Genomic DNA, 21550 nt, shown 5'->3' on the forward strand with positions numbered 1-21550 from the left:
GGTTAGACTGTAAACTCTCCTTCCAGACTCACATTAAGCATCTCCAATCCAAAGTTAAATCTAGAATCGGTTTCCTATTTCGCAACAAAGCCTCCTTCACTCATGCTGCCAAACATGCCCTCGTAAAACTGACTATCCTACCGATCCTTGACTTCGGCGATGTCATTTACAAAATAGCCTCCAACACTCTACTCAGCAAATTGGATGTAGTCTATCACAGTGCCATCCGTTTTGTCTCCAAAGCCCCATATACTACCCACCACTGTGACCTGTACGCTCTTGTTGGCTGGCCCTCATTACATGTTCGTCGTCAAACCCACTGGCTCCAGGTCATCTATAAATCACTGCTAGGCAAATCCCCGCCTTATCTTAGCTCATTGGTCACCATAGCAACACCCACCCGTAGTATGCGCTCCAGCAGGTATATCTCACTGGTCATCCCCAAAGCCAACACCTCCTTTGGCCGCCATTCCTTCCAGTTCTCTGCTGCCAATGATTGGAACAAATTGCAAAAATCTCTGAAGCTGGAGACACTTATCTCCCTCACTAACTTTAAGCATCAGTTGTCAGAGCACCTTACCGATCACTGCACCTGTACACAGCCCATCTGAAATTAGCCCGCCCAACTACCTCATCCCTACATTGTTATTTATTTTGCTCATTTGTACCCCAGTATCTCTATTTGCACATCATCTCTTGCACATATATCATTCCAGTGTTAATACTAATTGTAATTATTTTGCACTATAGCCTATTTATTGCCTTACCTCCATAACTTGCTACATTTGCACACACTGTATATATATTTTTTCTGTTGTATTTTTGACTTTGTTTTATTTTACCCCATATGTAACTCTGTATTGTTGTTTTTATCGCACTGCTTTGCCTTATCTTGGCCAGGTCGCAGTTGTAAATGAGAACTTGTTCTCAACTGGCTTACCTGGTTAAATAAAGGTGAAATAAAAATAAATAAATAAAATTCACTAACTGTAAGTCGCTCTGGATAAGAGCGTCTGCTAAATGACGTAAATGTAAATGTAAACATGCGTTTTTCTGGATTTTGTTGTTGTTATTCTGTGTCTCACTGTTCAAATAAACCTACCATTAAAATTATAGACTGATCATATCTTTGTCAGCGGGCAAATGTACAAAATCAGCAGGGGATCAAATACTTATTTCCCTCACTGTAGGCAATTTTGTGACTGTGGTAACTAGGCGAATTCCTATGCCAGGGAAGGACACGCACAATTGTAGCCTACGTTTTGGTCCATGGGCGCTCACGCCCGTGACGCAGGCACAGAGAAAGACCTTCGCAGCAGTACAGCACCATCCTCAGCACCATTGCTGTTCTCATCTAGCTGAACCGCGAGGAAAAGCTTGAGATAATCAAGAAGCCTTGTTTTGAGGTAAGATGAATATCATTCATGCATATAAGATTCTAATTATTGGATATATTTCGTTTGATTAGATTAGATTTGTGCTGTGTTTTTTTCACAGACTGTGTGTTTGTCTTGATACGGAGCCTAGAAAGATGGAGATGCTCTTAAACACTGTTTCATGAAATCTCACGGGCGGATGTTATTTTGCGCCCATTTTATAATATAAGCGTAAACATAAGACATCAGCGCAGATATTAAGTGTTTTCTCATTGTTATTGGATCAAATGAATAGTTGCACATGCCATGTGTGTATTCCTCCTCCAGCATCTTTCTCATTGTTTGTCAACGGGGCGTTTTTTCTCGTTGGCTGAATACACGCCCTCTCCTACGCACAGTCACGAATTGACACATTTTCTCAGATAGGCTTGTCAAAAGCCCTTTTATCATGCACGTTGTAGAGCAATGTGATATGCACATTTTGCATTATTGCACATTGCAACACTAATATGTTATTTCTATTTATCATAAATGACTCAAAAATGCAGCTCTGGCCTATTGTATTTGTCAAATAGAGTAGGATGGCAGTAGTGTGACCCAGCCAAATGATAAAATGATATTTATTCCATTACAATATGGATTGAGTAGAAGATCAAAATCTGTAACGTTTGTTGCACCTGTTTTTCTCATATTTTGCTGTCTGACTGTATTTGCCTCCAAAATGTATACATCTTGTTGACTCATATGAGCACTGTTGCATAAGTCATATACAGTACTCATTTAATTAAACAAATAATGTGCTCTTGCTAATTATACATCACATTTATTGCAGTGAAAATGCTGTCTGTGACTGAGACTTCATTTATAAAACACTACTGGGGTAGGAACTAGGAGGAGCAGGGCAACTCAGAGGAGAAGATGATGGCTGCCATTACTGGACTCTGTTAGCAGGATTGTCATAATAGGTGACAGGTATTGCACTGCACAGGTATAGTTATCTACCAGTCATCGGACTCTATATCATGGATACCCTTTGTTTCAACGTAATCCTTTTGGGATGTCAGGCAATGTGTTTTATCACCCATTCTGCAGTGGCTATTGATTCAGCAGCAAATCATGGGAAGCAGTAAAAAAAAGTATATAATTAAAGGAATAAATGAAAGACATGTAGGAGCTTGTAGGTAAGGTGACTCACTGCACAGGGACAGTTGCTCCCAAATCATCCAGGCTACGATATATCTTGGCTATGTATCCATGTTATGTATCCATATCCAAACACGACTAGGAATCCCCTCAATATGATGCAACTGAAGGAAACAGGCAACTCGTTGAGTATCAGGAGGATGGTATCTGCCAGAGTGGGGGTTGTTCATTTGGCTTTGAGTACATGTCTGTAGAATCGGTCTCTGTTAATGTAGTTTCCCTAAGCTTAATGAATACAGCACAGACCACTGTACGGCCTCTGTTTTGCCTCATTGTTTGAACCCATAATGCTTTGGACAATGAGTTGGTAGACTGATAAAGTAGCACAGCTGCGCAATACTGATTGTGTGATGAGCTCTCTCTCTCTCTCTCTCTCTCTCTCTCTCTCTCTCTCTCTCTCTCTCTCTCTCTCTCTTTCTCTTTCTCCTCTCTCTCTGGACTTCTTTCAAAATCAAAAAGGATTAGCAGAGGCATGGATGGACAATTTAGTCTGTATTAGATTACTTGGCAGCGTAATCATTTTCAGGCCGGATGGATCTTTTTTAGATACATGTGGTGTGCTCACCGTGCAGTCAGACTTCAGAGGAAGCAACCCTTGGACGTGACAAAAAAGACCCAGTGAATAATTTACGCTATCATAGACTTTGTTCCCATTTCAATGTTGGGATAAACCGTTTCTCAGTTGTGTTAGTGGTTCTGTTCTAAAGGGGTGTTTATAGCACATACACATAGCTTATTCTCTGAACCTAGATGAGAGTTTGAACATTTATTTTAGGATGAAATCCAGTCAGGCCATATTAATGTAATAGACCAAAGGGTCCATTGTGTTGTATATAAAATTGCATTAGCATTGGCATACTGATACTATAGGGCTTTTACATAGATGTTTTACTGTTTGTTCAGCAGCTCCTCAGAAATCAGTGCTGCAATGTCCAACACATACTGTACAGTACATGCATCCCTGAGTTCCCATAGTCAGGACGGATGTGCGAGATCTGCTGCTGCATATACTATTTGGAAAATATAGCTCAGCCCATTAACTATGTCCAGAGCAATGATGGACATTAAGACTTAGCATTAGCATGCACTGAGATGGTACAATAAATTAGCCTGCCTGCTCCCTGAGTCTCCTCATCTCTTGTCAGTAAGTGCAGTTATCAGTGAGTCACTACTGACCGTCTTTCACAGGCCCTAGAGCCAAACATAGAGAATGTCTGCTCTGGGAGGGGCATCTGCAGGGCATAGACTTGTCAGAGTAGATAGGCTGCCATGGGAACAAGACTCTTATAAGCAACTACTTCATGTGACTTTTGGCTGAGTCACAGACGTATGACAACTGTTCAGAGAAACCTGCGATGGAGCTGTTTGTTTAGTAGTGCCACACAAGGAATGTTTGTCATCCATCTTGTTTTCCAGGCCCGGCAACATCTAGCAGAATGACTAAAGAGCAGACTGCCAAGGTGGAGGAGGAGGCCCAGCCGGCCTCTGAGTACCAGAGCCCAGTTCACGAGCCCCGGAAGAGGCCCATGGTCCACCCATCTGCCCAGGCCCCCCTCCCCAAAGACTATGGTGGGTCATAGGCCTCAGTCTCCAGGGCCCATATTCACAAGAAGTGTCTCATAGTAGTGCTTTTTAGATCATAATGAATAAGACTTTGGGACGTTTTGTGAATACAGGCCAAGGCCCTTTGTCAATGCTCCCTACTCAACACTGCTTTATATGTAACAGTGGATTTTGGGCTCTGGGCCATGTGCTGCTGTAGCCTCGATCCACAAAGAGCCTTTCACCAAGCGCAGACCACTGCCTGGTCAAACAACCTCTGCAGATTCATAGAAACATAATGAAAAGATTTAATGTATGTATATTATCATAAATAAGTGAACAAGGACTTTTATAGCATGTTATTGTAGATGGATCTTGGTTTGGGGCTGTTTGTGCAAACAGTATGATACTGCTGGACTTATTCCACTCTATGCCAATGAATGTAAGTGATTTCTGCAGGCTAGCGTGATGTAAAGCTTTTAGTTTCAGTTTGCCCACAAGCTTCAATGCATTTATTATGATGGTTTATTATAAAAACAAAGTAAGATCAATTGTGTTATTTCAGTGCAACGTTTGCACTTTGATAGGGTTTCAATCTACCACATGCTGCTTTTAGAAACAGTGCTTTCAGACAGGACAGAAAGATTGGATGTCTAACAGAGAAAACTCCATAAGTAATTAAATAGAGCGCACAAACAGGCCTACTGAAAAATACAACCCAAAATACAAATTACATAAAACATATTTTTTTTTTTAAAGATATTTAATGTCATACATTCAGAATGAGTCAATATGCTGTCTGGACAAGAACGAAAAATAGCAAGAGAGGTAATTCTCTTGTTGGCATTCCCTACCAATCCAGTCTTCACATTCTTTGACCCAAATGATCCTGCGTGTCTGGAGATCCTGCTGGATCCGCGCACCACCATCCCAGAGCTGTTCGCCATCATCCGTCAGTGGGTCCCACAGGTCCAGCACAAGATCGACCTCATCGGAAACGAGGTAAGTTACTGCCAGTAGGACTTTCAACAGACTACAGGTCTGAATACAGCTCAGACACAACACTGGCAGAAACAGAAAGATATATGTTGATAGCTGTAGGCCTAGACCAGGGATGGGCAACTTTGATGGGCGTGGGGTCCACAAAAAATCTGAACTCATCATGTGCGGCGCGGTGGCTCACGGGTCTGCGTACCCACATTCATACCCACACATGCCGTCAGAGCCAGCCCTAGCCTTTTGGGGGCCCTAAGCTAAATTTTGTTGGGGGGGCCTACCTTGCGAGCAAAACATTTTGCTGCTCTTGACAGCAGAAAGGAACATTTTCAGTTTAAAGTGCATTTCTTGCAATTCTACACATTTTACCATGGGGCGGAGAGAAGATTTTGCAATTTTCTAACTCATTTCATGCCATTCTACTCATTTTGCCAATGGGTGGAGAGAAAAATTAGCAGCTTTACAGCTAATTTCCTGCAATTCTACACATTGTGCAATAGGGTGGAGAGAAATGTTTGCAGTTTTTAATATGATATCTGAGTGAGACTGACTAACAAAATCAGTGGGAGCCCCCCGGTCGGTAATTCGGCTATGATTACTACAAGTTTACATAGCTGGCTAGACTAATTTACCAATCTAAAAAAATGTTAGCTGACATGGGATAATTGAGTGTCTTTCCGATTGACATCACAGGAGAAAGACTGCTGATGCACAACCAAATTTGCACCTTGTGTATTCAAATATTCTAACTCTCAACAATAAATTGAGATCCCAACTGAGTTCCTAAAAACTTGAGTTCTGAGTTCTTTTTTGTGTGGAAATTGATCCGCGTGCCTACAAAAGGGCCGGGACACCAGTTGCCCATCCCTGGCCTAGACGTATCAGTACTGGTGCCAAATCTTCTGAATGTTTCAAAGTTGAATTTGGAGTCTCACAAGGCTCTGTGCTTGGACCCATATAATTGTTTTCTTTTTTTCTACTGTACATAACAGACAGATACAGTATATTACTGCATAGTGCACCAAAGATACAGGTCTCCAACCAAAATACAATACACAGAGGAAACAAAATACACCATGCAGTCATTAGAGAACATGGAACCACTCATCAACATACTGTATCACACAACATTGCACACCTTTTAGCCCAGATTCATCGAAATCTAAAGAGCAGTGGCCTTTCAGCTGCGTGCAACCGTCTAGAGTTGGTCACCATCGCCACATGCTGCATTTGCAGTAAGGAGAGAAGTCCATTGGTCTGTGCTCAGCTTGCTGCTCTGCTCTCATGCTCTTAGGAGCTGTGAACAGGGCAGAGGCATCGAGTTCCTTGATCCCTGGAGGAATGCAGTCAATGCGGGCCTAGTAATTGTGTTGTTCCCTTGCTCTTTGTGGTGAACTTCTGCGGCTCTGAGCCGGTTAGCAACGGTGCACTGTTGTTGTTGGCCAAGGTCCTGCTAGAAGATTACAGACTCTTTATCACACTAACCTAGTAAGATAGAGAACCCATTAAGGCACAAGGCAAACATAAGATTAGTATTTCCCAGTCCCATGCCCATGCCCATACACAGTATGTGCTGTTGATTAAGCATGTGCTGTGTATGGGCATGGGATTGGGAAATACTAATCTTATGTTTGCCTTGTGCCTTAATGGGTTCTCTTATAATGGGATCTGTATTATGGGAGGCTTGGTGGCTTTGGCTTTAGTTGGTGGCATGACTTACAGCACCTTGGGGCACCTTAGCAAAGTTGAGGCTGTACTAGTGGATTTGTAAAAAAAAAACACCTTCTTACTAAGGATGTTGTCATGTACAGTGCATTCGGAAAGTATTCAGATCCCTTCACTTTTTTCCACAGCCTTATTCTAAACTGGATTAAGTTGTCTTGGATGTGTGCTTAGGGTCGTTGTCCTTATGGAAGGTGAACCTTCGCCCCCATCTGAGGTCTGGAGCAGGTTTTCATCAAGGAACTCTCTGTACTTTGCTCTGTTCATCTTTTCCTCGATCCTGACTAGTCTCCCAGTCCATGCCGCTGAAAAACATCCCCACAGCATGATGCTGCCACCACCATGCTTCACCGTAGGGATGGTGGCTGGTTTCCTCCAGACGTGACGCTTGGCATTCAGGCGAAATCTTGGTTTCATCTGATCAGAGAATCTTGTTTCTCATGGTCTGAGAGTCCTTTAGGTGCCTTTTGGCAAACTCCAAGCAGGCTGTCGTGCCTTTTACTGAGGAGTGGCTTCCGTGTGGCAACTCTACCATAAAGGCCTGATTGGTGCAGTGCTGCAGAGATGGTTGTCCTTCTGGAAGGTTCTCCCATCTCCACAGAGGAACTCTGGAGCTTTGTCAGAGTGACCATCAGGTTCTTGGTCACCTCCCTGAACAAGGCCCTTCTCCTCCGATTGCTCAGTTTGGCCGGGCGGCCAGCTCAAGAAGAGTCTTGCAGGTTCTAAACTTCTTTCATTTAAGAATGATGGAGGCCACTGTGTTCTTGGGGACCTTCAATGCTGCATACGTTTTTTGGTACCCTTCCCAAGATCTGTGCCTTGACATAATCCTGTCTTGGAGCTCTACGGACATTTCCTTCGACCTCATGGCTTGGTTTTTGCTCTGAAATGCACTGTCAACTGTGGGACCTTATATAGACAGGTGTGTGCCTTTCCAAATCATGGGCAATCAATTGAATTTACCACATGTGGACTTCAATAAAGTTGTAGAAACATCTCAAGGATAATCAATGGAAACAACATGCACCTGAGCTCCATTTCGAGTCTCATAGCAAAGGGTATGAATACTTATGTAAATAAGGTATTTCTGTTTTTTATGTTTAATACATTTGCAAACATTTCAAAAAACCTGTTTTCACTTTGTCATTATTGGGAATTATGTGTAAATTGATGAGGAATTGTTTTAATTTAATCCATTTTAGAATAAGGCTGTAACGTAACAAAATGAGGAAAAGGGGAATGGGTCTGAATCCTTTCTGAATGCACTGTAAGGTGTAGTTAGCTATGTTTCAGTTGATTCCCTTTATATTGCTGTTGCTCAGATGAAAGTGCACAACTTTAGCTCAGGACAAACAATTACTGCAGTGTGAGTAGTGGTAATGTAACCGTGGGAGCAGGAACTCTCATAACCCTGAAGAGGAAGAGTGTGCATACTTCAAGTTTCAGACTCATTTCCCAATCCCGCCCGACTATCTTAGAGAGAGGGAAGATATGCCCCATAACACATGTACACAGACACACACACACATACAAATACACACTCTTAGTTAACTTAGTTTCCTCTTAGCGATGCAGCTTTTAGTGTTAGGATTGATCGTAAAGTCAGCCTCAGTTCCTGGGTGTCCCCGGGACCCCATGATGGCTGTGATTGATGGCTGAGATAATAGGGCCTTTCCATTACCCAGACAGGCTCTGCACTAAGGCAGACTCTAAATCAGATCGTCAGATATGGGCAAAGAACCATTCCGCCGCACCCTCAGTAAACAACCTCAGCCCTCTGGCAAATAGTCAATGTCTTTACATTTTTTTAAGTGTTTTTATTAACAGAGATGCATTGACTTATCTGCAAAAGGCCTGTGTGGGTGTAGGCTTTTGCTCCAATCAAAGCAGAACGCACCTGGCGCTTACAGATTGGCCACCGCTTCTTTACAAACTACTTGGACAGCAAGAATTTCCACCAATATCAGTTACTACTAGCCCCAAATTCCTTTTCGACAGTGCTAGCCTTGTGTTAGCACTGCAGCTACGGGGATCCATCTTATAGAATCCATGTTGAATTAATGTTGAATCATGAAAGTGTGCATGGTGGTGTCATCGTTAAGCCTCAGGAGAAGACCTGTCTGATAATATCATGTTAATTCAGTTGGACTACATGTCTCTGTATGAAAAGGCATAATGTCAGGGCTTGAGGAGAGTGCTCATTTCATCTCTCTTGAATGACACTGATGGATAATGAACTATCCCGAGATAGTTGCTAGTCTAGTTCAGGAATCAGGATGGGTCCTTTTTCACTTGTCACTCGGCACCCGTCACTGCTGTCTGTTTGCACCAGAGGAGAGAGCTAATTAACTGGAGTTTCACTGCTTCTTTAATCTTCACCATTGGGAATATGGCTTTACATAGCACATCTGACACTCAGCAAAACATTGATGGAGGTTTTTCGACATTGTAAAGGCTGCTATGAATAGTTTGCTATTAACTCCTAGTTGTACTATTTTCAATGTACCTAGTACAAACGTAGATATTCAGTTGAAACTGCATAGTAAATTAATGGCACTTCCAGTAACGACTGCCATCATTTCAATATTTGTGTCCCTTTGTTTTACCCTATCCAAAATGGCTTCCAGTTCCTCATGTAGATGTATGCTACTCAGCAATGATAGCCTCTGATGAAATTGCAATGCAATGGAAATGACGTAGCGCTTAATTCATGACTCAGCAGGAATTCATAACTCCCCATCATTAGAGTTCACTAACACGTGTCGTCTGTGCTAATTGGGTGTGAATGGCTCATCCTGCTAATGTGGCTACGCTAAGAACAGGAAGCATCTCTCAGAGAGATGAGAGGCTATGGCCCTGGGGTGGTGTGGTCTGTATGTGTGGTGTGAGTGATGACTGGCCTTAGTGTTTCATAGTGTTTTAAAAGGCATCTGATACTACTGCTCTCTCTTCCTTTCCCCTAGCATCTCTCTCTCTCTCTCTCTCTCTCTCTCTCTCTCTCTCTCTCTCTCTCTCTCTCTCTCTCTCTCTCTCTCTCTCTCTCTCTCTCTCTCTCTCTCTCTCTCTCTCTCTCTCTCAGTTCACTGAACAGTCCTTGTCTCCTCTTACAGATCTTGAAGCGTGGTTGCCATGTCAATGACCGTGACGGACTGACAGACATGACCTTGCTCCACTACAGTTGCAAAGCCGGGGCCCATGGAGTCGGTGAGTCTCTCAAACCCTCAACTGATTGTTAATTTCAAATGTCTGAATCCTCAATAAAGCTTTCATAATATAACGTGTTTTTAGCCTAAGATTCAATGCAGATTTACTGTAGTTTCCTACACATTTTGTCCATCTTGTGACCCCATCCAGGTGACCCTGCCGCTGCCCTCAGGCTGTCCAATCTGCTAATTTCCATGGGGGCAGACGTGAGTCTCCGCAGCCGCTGGACCAACATGAACGCCCTGCACTACGCAGCCTACTTCGATGTGCCAGAGCTGATTCGCATTCTCCTCAAGGCCTCCAAACCCAGAGGTGAGTAGCATCAACACAACCCATGTAGTCTACCTAGCCAACTAACAACATAGTCAGTCCTCATGAGCTGTTGGAGATTAATAAACCTCCCCAAACACTCCCTGGACAACTTTCCTCACCCTGTTCGCACACTCACTCATAAATACACACACACTCACACTCCATAGCTCCTGCTTGGGCCTGTCTTGTCAGTTCTGGCATGCTCCTGTATGTCCTGTGTGTTCCTATATGTCTGTGTTCCTCTATGTCCCTCCCCTCCCTGGACTTCCAATCAGAACTAACACTCCATCCAGCCCATACAAGCATTGACCCAAGGACATTTAATTAACTCCTACATTGATTTCTCATCGCTCCACCACACTGACCATTGATTGGCCGTTTCGTTTCATTGTTATTTTCCTGTCTACGGACCATGTTCCTCAAACACCACACGAGACTCCTAAGAGAAGAAATTGGTAATGCTTTCAGAGACCCCTAGGAGAAGAAATTGGTAATGCTTTCAGAGACCACTAGGAGAAGAAATTGGTAACGCTTTCAGAGACCCCTAGGAGAAGAAATTGGTAACGCTTTCAGAAACCCCTAAGAGAATAAATTGGTTACGCTTTCAGAAACCCCTAAGAGAAGAAATTGGTTACGCTTTCAGAAACCCCTAAGAGAAGAAATTGGTTACGCTTTCAGAATAAAACGATGATAATAGCTGTCTTTGGCAATACAATTCTGATTGATTTGATCTGAACCTGGTTGTACTGTCTCTGTAGTGCTGAATTCCACCTGCAGTGACTTCCACCATGGCACAGCCCTGCACATCGCTGCCTCCAACCTGTGTCTGGGATCAGTCCAGTGTCTGCTAGAGCATGGAGCCAACCCCACTGTCAGGGTAAGAGCACTATTGACTGTCTATACCTCTGTTTGTATGTCTCTTTCTCATGGTAACTAACTACAGACAGAAGTGCTGAAATTGAATATGGCATATATACTCACTGGACAGTTTATTAGGTACACCACCCTGTTCATGAAAATTGATCGCTCCTACAGACAATGAGTCTTGTGGCCTGCTATATAAAGCAGGCAGACAGGTTTTGAGGCATTCAGTTACTGTTCGATTGAATGTTAGAATGGGCAAAACGAGTGACCTAAGCGACTTTGAGCATGGTATGATCGTCGGTGCCAGGCGCACCGGATCCAGTATCTCAGAAACGGCCGCCCTCATGGGCTTTTCACACACGACATTGTCTAGGGTTTACCAAGAATGGTGCGACAATCAAAAAACATCCAGTCAGCAGCAGTCCTGTGGGTGAAAACAGCTCACTGATGATAGAGGTCGAAGGAGAATAGCAAGAATCGTGCAAGCTACACTCTTAGAAAAAAGGGTTCCAAAAGGGTCCTTCGACTGTCCCCATAGGAGAACCCTTTTTGGTTCCAGGTAGAACCATTTTGGGTTCCATGTTGAACCCTCTGTAGAAAGGGTTCTACATGGAACCTAAAAGGGTTCTACCTGGAACACAATGTGTTCTACCTGCAACCAAAAAGGGTTGTTCAAAGGGTTCTCATATGGGGACAGCCGAAGAACCTTTTACGGTTCTAAATAGCACCTTTTTTTTTCTAAGAGTGTAACAGGCGGGCAACAAACAGATAAATAACACTGCAGTACAACAGTGGTGTGCAGAACAGCAACTCGTCGATCCTTGTCATGGATGGGCTATTGCAGCAGACGACCACACCGGGTTCCACTCCATCAGCTAAAAACAAGAAGAAGCCGCTCCAGTGGGCATGCGATCACCAACACTGGACAATTGAGGAGTGGAGAAACATAGCCTGGAACATGATAGCGAGTTCAGTTTACTTAAGTGGCCTGCGCAGTCGCCAGACCTCAAACCAATAGAGCATCTTTGGGATGAGATGGAACAGGCTGTTCGCAGCATGAATGTACCGCCGTCCAATCTGCAGCAACTGCATGCCATCGCGTCAGCATGGACCAACATACCTGTGGAACATTTCCTACACCTTGTAGAATGCTCTGAATAATTCAGGTTGTTCTGGAGGTAAAGGAGGGTCTGACCTGGGACTAGATGGGTGTACCTAATAAAATGGGTGTACATTTGTGGTTTCATGTCATCTTTGATATGATTTCATGGTAACTTAAATGAGGGCTGAACTTCCTGATTTGGCCTCGTTTTGAGAATTGTCTTGGGGGGGTGGTTTAATAAGTGTCTCTTTTGTGTGTGTTCGCATGTGGCAAGCAGTGTATGGTTTGTACATTCACTCTCCCAAAACAGTACACAGTTACAGCCACTTACCCTTCTAGATAACTTGAAACAGTTTAACCAGGTCTTGTGTCTTGAAGTCGTCTAGGAAAGCTATTGCTAGCCAACTTCTTTCGCCTATTAGTTTCAGCCGGCTGGTGTGCGACCGTGGCAAAATTGGTTTGACATTGGATAGCGCTGGGGCTAGTTAGGGACCATCAATAAATTACACAATGTAAACGGCACAATATTTTCATGTTGCACATCTTTTAGTTGTCTCATTAAATTATTTCAATATTTGTATATACATTTCTACAATTTATAGTTGGTTAAGACATTGAAATTTGGAGCTATTGGCATTTTCAAATATTGTCTCATGCACATTTGTAATTTACTGATGGTGCCTAACTAGCCCCATAGAGCTATCGAATGTCAAACCAAATTGATCATGGACATTATGATCAGGTCTCGTGAAATAAACCCAACCAAAGGAAAACTGTTACAGTACCCTTCATTCCATGACATACTATTATAACTGTTTCTGACTCATATTGATGCCACATAGGCTGTTTTTTAGGGGAAGTTGCTCTTTAAAAACAATGTTTCAGATAAAAACAGATTCTGTTTCTGTTTTATGTGGGGATGACTTCTACACAAAACAGTAAAAATATGCCAATTTATTCCTCATGTCTCTTTCTCTCTCTCCATCTCTCTCTCCCTACATCCTGTTCTCTCTCGCTCTCTCTCTCTCTTACAGAATGATAAAGGCCAGGGGCCGGCCGATGTGGTCCCTGACCCCATGGACATGACTCTGGACAAAGCGGAGGCGGCCATGGTGGCCAAGGAGCTGAAGCAGCTGCTGTTGGACTCTGTGCCCCTCAGCTGCAACCTGCCCCGCGCCACCCTGCTCAACTACGACAACATCCCTGGCAACCTCATGCTCACCTCCATCGGCCTCAAACTGGGTGACCGTGTGGTGCTGGACGACATGAAGGTGTGTGTGTGCGTTTTGTCGGGATTGGGAGGCAAAGGGTGAGAAATGGGAGCCTCAAAGAATTGAAACAGTGAATTAAAATAAAATGCTGAATTTTGTGAGCACGTTTATGTGCATGAGACCATTTCAATGGCTTTCAATTATCTTTTTTTTTAAAGTGGCCAGTATGAGGTCGCATTCATCCTATATGGTGGAGCCCTGCTGCTTGTTGTACTGTGTGAGAAGAGAACGTGAATTCTAGCAAACATTTATTCCCACTTGTGTTAACACGTATAGCTCCCCAAAAAATCGAGCAGTGATGAAATTGACATCTCAGCTCTGCATCACCTGAAGCAGGTGGGTAGCCATCGACCTGTGTGTCTACTTGCATAACTGAACACATTTAATTGTGTTTTCAGGTGTATTTCCATGACTGACCACATTACTGACTGCACTAAATGACGTAGTCTCCCTTGGTGCATTCATTTGGTATTTACTATGCATCACTCACTGCAGTTAAAATGCATTGGAAACCTATGTGTGGCCTATGTGTATTTCTACGTCTGTCTGTAATGTGCAGCTTTATTGCACCTCTCACTGTGTTCAAACGTACACTCGTGACCAAAAGTATGTGGACACCTGCTCGTCGAACATCTCATTCCAAAATCACGGGCATTAATATGGAGTTGGTCCCCCCCTTTGCTGCTATAACAACCTCCACTCTTCTGGGAAGGCATTCCACTAGATGTTGGAACATTGCTGCGTGGACTGTATTCTCGATTTTATACACCTGTCAGCAAATCCACTCATTTGAAGGGGTGTCCACATACTTTTTTTATATATAGAATATGTCCTACTGACCACAACATAACCACTTAAAACATGTTATTGTGCTGAGATGTGTAGACTACTCTATTAACCATAGCCTAGTATGTCAGTAGTCAAGTATGACAGAAAAACAGCAGATCAGTATGCTGCCCTGGTCTAGAGAAGACTCTGAGACTAGTGCAGCCTACCTCAGTGCTGTGGAGAAGTGTTGTTAACTATTTAATCCTGCCTGGTATCACCTTCAATAATACAAGAATAAAAATCACGTGTTCTTTTATGAGCTCCTGTGGGGATCAATAAGGTTAATTCAATTTGCTAGTAAAAATCTAATTTAAACAAGAGAGGTAAATGTCAGAGCTGATGTTGAATCCTGGCCCTCACACAGTCTCTCCTCCACAGACGGGCACCCTGCGCTTCTGTGGGACGACGGAGTTTGCCAGTGGCCAGTGGGTGGGGGTGGAGCTGGACGAGCCAGAGGGCAAGAATGACGGGAGTGTGGGAGGGGTGCGTTACTTCATCTGCCCCCCCAAACTGGGTAACCACCTGTTATTTCACTCCCATTTTGGGAATTCTTACTTAAATCTATTGTTGAAATGTGTCAAGCTTCCCCTTGAGAAAAGAGCAAAGCGAAAACTTGATTTCATAACTTTTGTGTACAGGTAGTTTTCAGAAAAACAGCTGTGGTAAATTTGATATGAGCTTGCAGGTTTTTTCAGGGTTTTCTCTAATCACTTCTATTGTCCTGAAGGTATCTTTGCTCCAGTGTCGAAAATCGCCAAAGCTGTTGAGAAGGCCCCCTCCTCTGTCACCTCCACACCCAAGACCCCCCGCATGGACTTCTCCCGCGTCACAGGAAAGAACAAGAAAGAAAAGAAGGAACTAATGGAGAGAGAGAAAGGTACAAGAGTCTCCCCATCAAGGGCCATTGCATTCAATCTCATAGGAGCACAACAAGCCATCTGTTGATTCACAGACTTTATAACACATAAATAACACATGCCTCATAGACTTTATAACACATTATAACATGTTAACGAACATTTGATTGATTTCCTCCATCAGCTCTGAGGAAGAAGTCTATGTCCGTGGCCAGTCTGGACCCAGATGGGGTGAAGGTGGAACTTGGAGACCAGGTGCTGGTTGCTGGTGTGAAGCAAGGAATCATACGCTATTACGGAAAGACAGACTTTGCCCCAGGTAGGTCTGTTGTGAAATCAAGTCATTGCAACACTGGTGGTGATATTTTAAAGAAATGTTTGACAAATGATTAGAAATGTTTAATCAAGTTTAAATATTGATGATGTGTGTGTGTCCAGGTTACTGGTTTGGTGTGGAGCTGGAGCATCCCACAGGAAAACATGACGGGTCTGTTTTTGGTGTCCGCTACTTCAACTGCCTGCCCAAGTATGGCGTCTTTGCACCCCCATCTCGCGTACAGAGGTAACATAACACCTACTTTAACACCTGGTTCAAAACAATTACCCTAAGATAAGATAACGTAACAACTGTATTGATAAGAAAGCATTTTACAGTTACCTTGTGTAACCATGCTTATCAGTCATTGTCAGACAGAGAGCTAGACAATATACAACGTGCTCTGTTGTGATTGTAAAGTTTCATTCTGAACAGACTGACCGTCTGGTACAATACTAACTACTGCTGTTAATGATCTCTCAGAATCTGCGGACCAAAGGACGGTCAGAGCGGCGATGGCACGATGGTGAAAAAAGTCCACCAGGTGTCAAGTAAGTCTCTGAGGTCAAATCCATCCGGCCATGTTAGCCAGCGTGCCACACCACCCCATGTTATGATATACCTTCTACTCCCACATCTGCATTCTTTCCAAAGATGTTCTTTGTTTATTCTAGTGAACCAGCCAAAGCGTAAATTCAACGCAGTGAGGTCACCCAAGGACATCACGTCTGAGAGTTCAATATCCAGGTACAGTCTCTTCTTTTCCACTCTCTGTTCTGTTGTCTCTGAGTCCACAAATAGCAGATTAGAAACAAGCTCCTGTTGATGAATGTGTCCAGTGACACAAATCCCTTTCCTCTTCCTCCTGCTCATCCTCTTCTTCAGGTTGCTGTTCTGCTGCTGGTTCCCCTGGATGCTGCGTGCTGAGATGCAGTCCTAACCACCCTCTCCTTCTTCCTCCTCTTCCTCCTCCTCAAAAGATCTACTGCTCTCCTCCTCTTAATGTCCATCTTTCATTTGTGCTTTTCTCTGGCTGTTGCTGTCAGAATTACAGTAGTTAACAGCCCCCCCCCCCCCTCCCCATCCCCACCCCCTCCACTCTCCATCCTCCATGATCGCAGTCAGTCCTATAGCAAAACCTAGTGCCTTGTATGTTAACTAACATCCTGCATTCCATTTGTAACACTAATAATGAGACTAAATAATTGTAACTCGAAATCTGGGACACAAACCCTACAAAAGCAATTATCTAATAGATATAATCACTTAGTTTTTGTAAGTTACTCTATTTTGGTGTTGATTGCTTGTTGTTACACACCCCCTGTCAGCAGTTGCCAAAACCCTTTGACCAGTCAGCCAACTTCTTATGCCATGGAGCTTCTACTAGGGAACCTTTCAAATGACTAAGTACATGATGCTGTACTTTATTGTTTTGCTGCTGCTTCATCCTAATGTCCAGTATTTCAGAGGAGACCAAGGGCCTCATTTATCCTCAAAGTAATACATGGTCTGTCAGTGTGAACAGACTGTAGATGGCCATGTTGCGCTAAAGGGTTTGATCCAAAATGTGGATGTGTGAGTCAAATGGTGTTACAAATTCATTTTCACATAAACTTTTTTTTGTGAAAAGATGTGACATGAACATATGGTCATGTTCTTCTAATCTCGTATGTTCAAAAGAAAACAGGGTTTAATATTATTCAGGATTCCTACATCCACTATTTCTCCACTTGCACTCTGAGCATTTTCCCAAATATGCAATTGGAATGATGTATATAATATTGATTTGCTTGTTAATGGGCTTGTGTAAATTGTAATATGCTCACACATGATACAAAAACTGAGGTTCCTGGTTTCTGGTAGCCTGCTAAATTCTTTGACAGATCCCTGTAAAATACTAGTTACCTGTTTTAGGTAAGGTAATGCTAGCACGTACATATATGTTAATCATAATGTCCCAACTTAATTACTGAAGGACATCTTTATCTGCACAGATATCTTCTGTACCCTTGATTGGTTTAAATCGTGGTAATATAGACACTGCATAACTGGGTAAATAAGACTTTCATAACTTGGTCTTAGATGTTTATTGCACTTTGAACCAGTTGGTCTCAGATCCAAGTTATGTTAACCAAAATAGCTGCTAACCCCAAAATGTAATGGCAGGTAATGTAAGGGGAAACCACCTAGGTTAATATTGTTAATATTGTTAAAGCTGTTGTCTTTATTGTGTAGCATAAAGTAGCAATAACTTAACTTTTACTTAACTTTAACTTTAACTTAAACGTCATGTTACCAAAAAGTTTATTTGCCCACATTTAAGTTTTGTTTATAGAAATAGGAAATCTACATGGGTACCACAATATACTTGTTAAAGGTACGTTTCTTGATAAACCAGTGCCCTCCTCCCCATCTCTAGGTTCGTTGTTGCACTAATAGTGTTAATCTCAGTCTAAATCTGCACAGACAGAACACCTGCTAGCTCAGTGCTACCACAGTTCACACCCCCCGTTGGCTATCCTCTCATGCTTCTCTCTCCTTCTCTCTCAACGTTAGACTTTGGTAAGTTTGTGAATGTGAGCATTAGAAAAAAAAATCTGACTGTCTAAACTTGTGTGCGCTTAATGTCAAAATCTATGAGTATGTGCATAAAAACAGAAATATTTAACCTGTGTACTTAGCTATGTGGATATGGATAGTGTCTTTGTCTACTCAACACTATGTAAGCACACCATGAGGGGGAGAAAAAAACACCTGAACTTGCTCCTGCACTCTCTGAACACCGTTGTGAACATCCTGTGTTAACAGCACCGTGGAACAGCAAAAAATACTCATTATCAGGAAGGGTCTAAATACTCTTGCACCATGTCGTTTTCCGAAATCGCCACTTATACAATGTGGTACTGAACAATGTGGAACTGAACGCAACAATGTGTGGTTGTTTTGCTATTGCTAGTGTAAGGTTATGACTAGTCTGTAAGAGAGCCACTGAACAACAAGGATACTATGAGGGAGTCAGCTTCAGCTTCATTTTTAACTGAATAAGGGTTGTTAGTATATCCAGTTTGAGAGAAACTCATCCATTACACCTCAAATTCATGTAGTGGGATACTTGAGAACCTGTGGCAATTGGAACTTTTCTCCTTTTTTATTCAGTTTAATTAAGACTATCTCAACACGAAGTGTTGCAAACTTTTTCAGGACAGCTCACTTTGTTAAAATCCTCTGTTAGCCAAGTATGCTAAAATTATACTGTCAAGAAGGACTGTGAGAAAATCATCCTCACCCCATACTGAAGTGCTTGAGAATGAGTAAGAATTCATCACCATGTCTTTGTTTTTACTACTATGCTGGGAGAAATGTCATTAGATATAAGTATACGATGCAACATTGGTCATACTTACTACATGGTTGAGTTGAATAGTTGGTTGACTGGCAGATTTAATACTCAAGTAAAGTTGTTTGAGGCAAAGATTGATCCGAATTGTGTAGTTATTGCCTGAACGTTACACTCTGGTAGCATAATATGTACCGTAATATGCCAGTAGATGTCACTAATTTGTCACTTTGTTATCATCTACAACTAACAACATGACAAGAATCTGCATTGATGAGTCCTCTCTTCAAATGTTTTGTTTATTCAAGGACATTATGAAAACTGATATAATCCTATTAAGTGGTGTACTGTCATTATTTAAAAAAACATGTTATTCTAAAACTTGATCTCAAAAATTGTTAATTTTCTTCACAGACATGTCATTGCAGTTTGTTAAAAATATATTTTGATAATTTCACTAAGTGTACTTTTTTCCCCCAGTTTTATAGTGTGTTTGTGTCTGTGTCCCAAAACAGGTAAAGGGTGCTGTAATGTTGGATTTATTAGTGTCATGCATAATATTCATTGCATGCTCTTTATTTTCTGAAAGTTTCTTTTTCTGACGGTGTATCTCAACATGAAAATGCTTATAATTACAACTCTGACTATGAATCTAATAAAAGTTGATGTTGTTTTCTACATTTTCTGTTGCTTGCTTTTGTTCAAACAACTAGAGATAAATCACTCAGACACTTATTGTAATTGCTCAAATGTGCATTTATTGCAGGTCTAACAATTCAATTTCGTTTTTACATTAAATGCCCACCAATGAATTTCTATCTGGGGATATTTACGCATGGTGAGTAGGCCTAAAGGCCTATGAAATCAAGGGAACATAAATTAGTGTAAAGAAAGCAAATGTTCTTGTTATCATCAGAGGAATCATGAGAAGCCGTTTCCCTCGTAGCTGCGGTTGTTGTAGACTGTTGGTCTCTTTTCGACGTAGCCAAGTCTGGGGATTTGGCCTTGGTGCCGCTCTTCTGCCTCTTTCGGCGCGCACGACGGTTTTTGAACCATACCTAGAGAAATATAAAAAATTATGTAAAGTCCAGAAAATAACGTGTAACTTACACAGTTTCACAACCACTTTTCTAAACAACTTCAAAGTTAAAAGCAAACGTATCATTCTCTTACCCTAACGGTTTCCTCCGTGAGGCCCGCGTTCCTGGCTAGTTCCGCCCGTACCTCCACGCCGGGGTAATCTGTTTGTTCTAACAGCTGTTCCAGTTGTTTGGTCTGGCTGTCCGTGAACACCGTGCGCATTCTGCTCCGGTTTCTTTGGTTTCCATCTTGGTCCAAATAACTGCACAGAGGCTGAGACCCTGAGATAAAATAAAATAAAAAATAAAAAACTTGATTAAGTAGTCGAAAGTAAGCAAAGAGAGAGAGAAAAAACGGAAAGCCTGAGAAATAGGCCTAATAATTTGTAACAATGTAGCACTACAGTTCAATACTTTGTGGCCTCAGCATACAGTCTGTGTTGTGAAATAATGAAATGTAACACTATCTCACCTCTTTCATCGTTCATCAAAACTCTGTTTTTAGTTGCACTAGGATACAGGTTTATATCTGCATGATGACAATTAAATGATCCATAGCTAAGGTAACTGCTACTATAATCAAAAGTGTGTGATATGGTCGGAACCTGCAGCATGTGGGTGGTTGTCAGATGCCTAGGCATACCATATTTCCAGTTTCCATTATGTCCATTTGAGTGTCCATGGAGGAAGATGCCAGACAAACATTCAAAATGTTGTAAAGATTCGGCTCCAGTTGGATAAGAAGGTCCCTCTTCAGTGCCTAAAATGCGATCGATGCTGAAGTTTGAGATTTTGGTCGCATCCATGCTCAGAGCTAAAAGTCCCTCAAAAATAGTTAGGTTCGTGCTCAGGGCTACTTTTTGTCTCACCTCTCCAACCAAGGTCACTGTCCTCCTTCAAATCTACACTCTTATGATGAACCCCAGATTATATACTCCTCCGTTGACACTTCAATAATAAGATTAGCTGTAAAATGTAACCCCTCATTATTATGCAATTTACATTCCTTTGTACTAAAGGAAATGCCTAATGGTGCATCATGGCTTCATTTTTTTTTGAAGACGTCCATCTCAAACGGTCCAGGTTCATCATAAAATATCATATACATCTTTGGTTCAAAGGGTAAAGACTTTGATGCCCTTGAATCAAAGTAATAAACGCAGTGATTGATTGGAATTTGTCTATTGACTGATTAGATAGTACTGTTGAAACGGATGATACTAACCTTATGGTGCCTTATGGTGCTTCTGGGTTTATAAGGTGGATAAACATGTCAAGTATTTATGTTAAAATGGTGTCAGACTATAATGACAGATGTGCTATCAAATTAAATCATAAACTACGTTATTTACAGTGCATTTAGGTGACACTACATACTACAGAGACTTCAGGGAAAGAAAGGCCTACTGTTTGTTTTACTCATAGATGTATAGGTTTTGCGCATATTTTACACGCTCTGGAATATAATATACAGGTGTAGCATCTTAATTTGATCATTCTGTTGCAGGAGAACTTTCCTGCAATCCAGGAAATTTTTAACT

General features: G+C 42.1%; 1 protein-coding gene across 2 annotated transcripts; it reads left to right on the plus strand.

Annotated features, from left to right (window-relative positions):
* The first annotated feature begins 1297 nt into the window (after nt 1-1297).
* Nucleotides 1298-19608, plus strand: LOC121562712 (CAP-Gly domain-containing linker protein 3). 2 transcript variants are annotated; one of them, XM_041874907.2, is made up of 15 exons: nt 1298-1406; nt 3996-4148; nt 4984-5123; nt 9950-10043; nt 10194-10355; nt 11114-11232; nt 13356-13592; nt 13869-13928; nt 14799-14934; nt 15148-15297; nt 15462-15596; nt 15716-15839; nt 16077-16144; nt 16268-16340; nt 16479-19608. In XM_041874907.2, the coding sequence occupies exons 2-15, from the start codon at nt 4016-4018 to the stop codon at nt 16531-16533; spliced, it is 1686 nt and encodes a 561-aa protein (XP_041730841.1). In that variant the 5' UTR covers nt 1298-1406; nt 3996-4015; the 3' UTR covers nt 16534-19608. The 2 variants fall into 2 exon arrangements, with proteins under 2 accessions (XP_041730841.1, XP_041730844.1); XM_041874910.2 differs by lacking the exon at nt 13869-13928.
* The last annotated feature ends 1942 nt before the right edge of the window (nt 19609-21550 follow it).

This window comes from Coregonus clupeaformis, chromosome 5 (assembly GCF_020615455.1).
Source record: "Coregonus clupeaformis isolate EN_2021a chromosome 5, ASM2061545v1, whole genome shotgun sequence".
Taxonomy (NCBI): domain Eukaryota; kingdom Metazoa; phylum Chordata; class Actinopteri; order Salmoniformes; family Salmonidae; genus Coregonus; species Coregonus clupeaformis.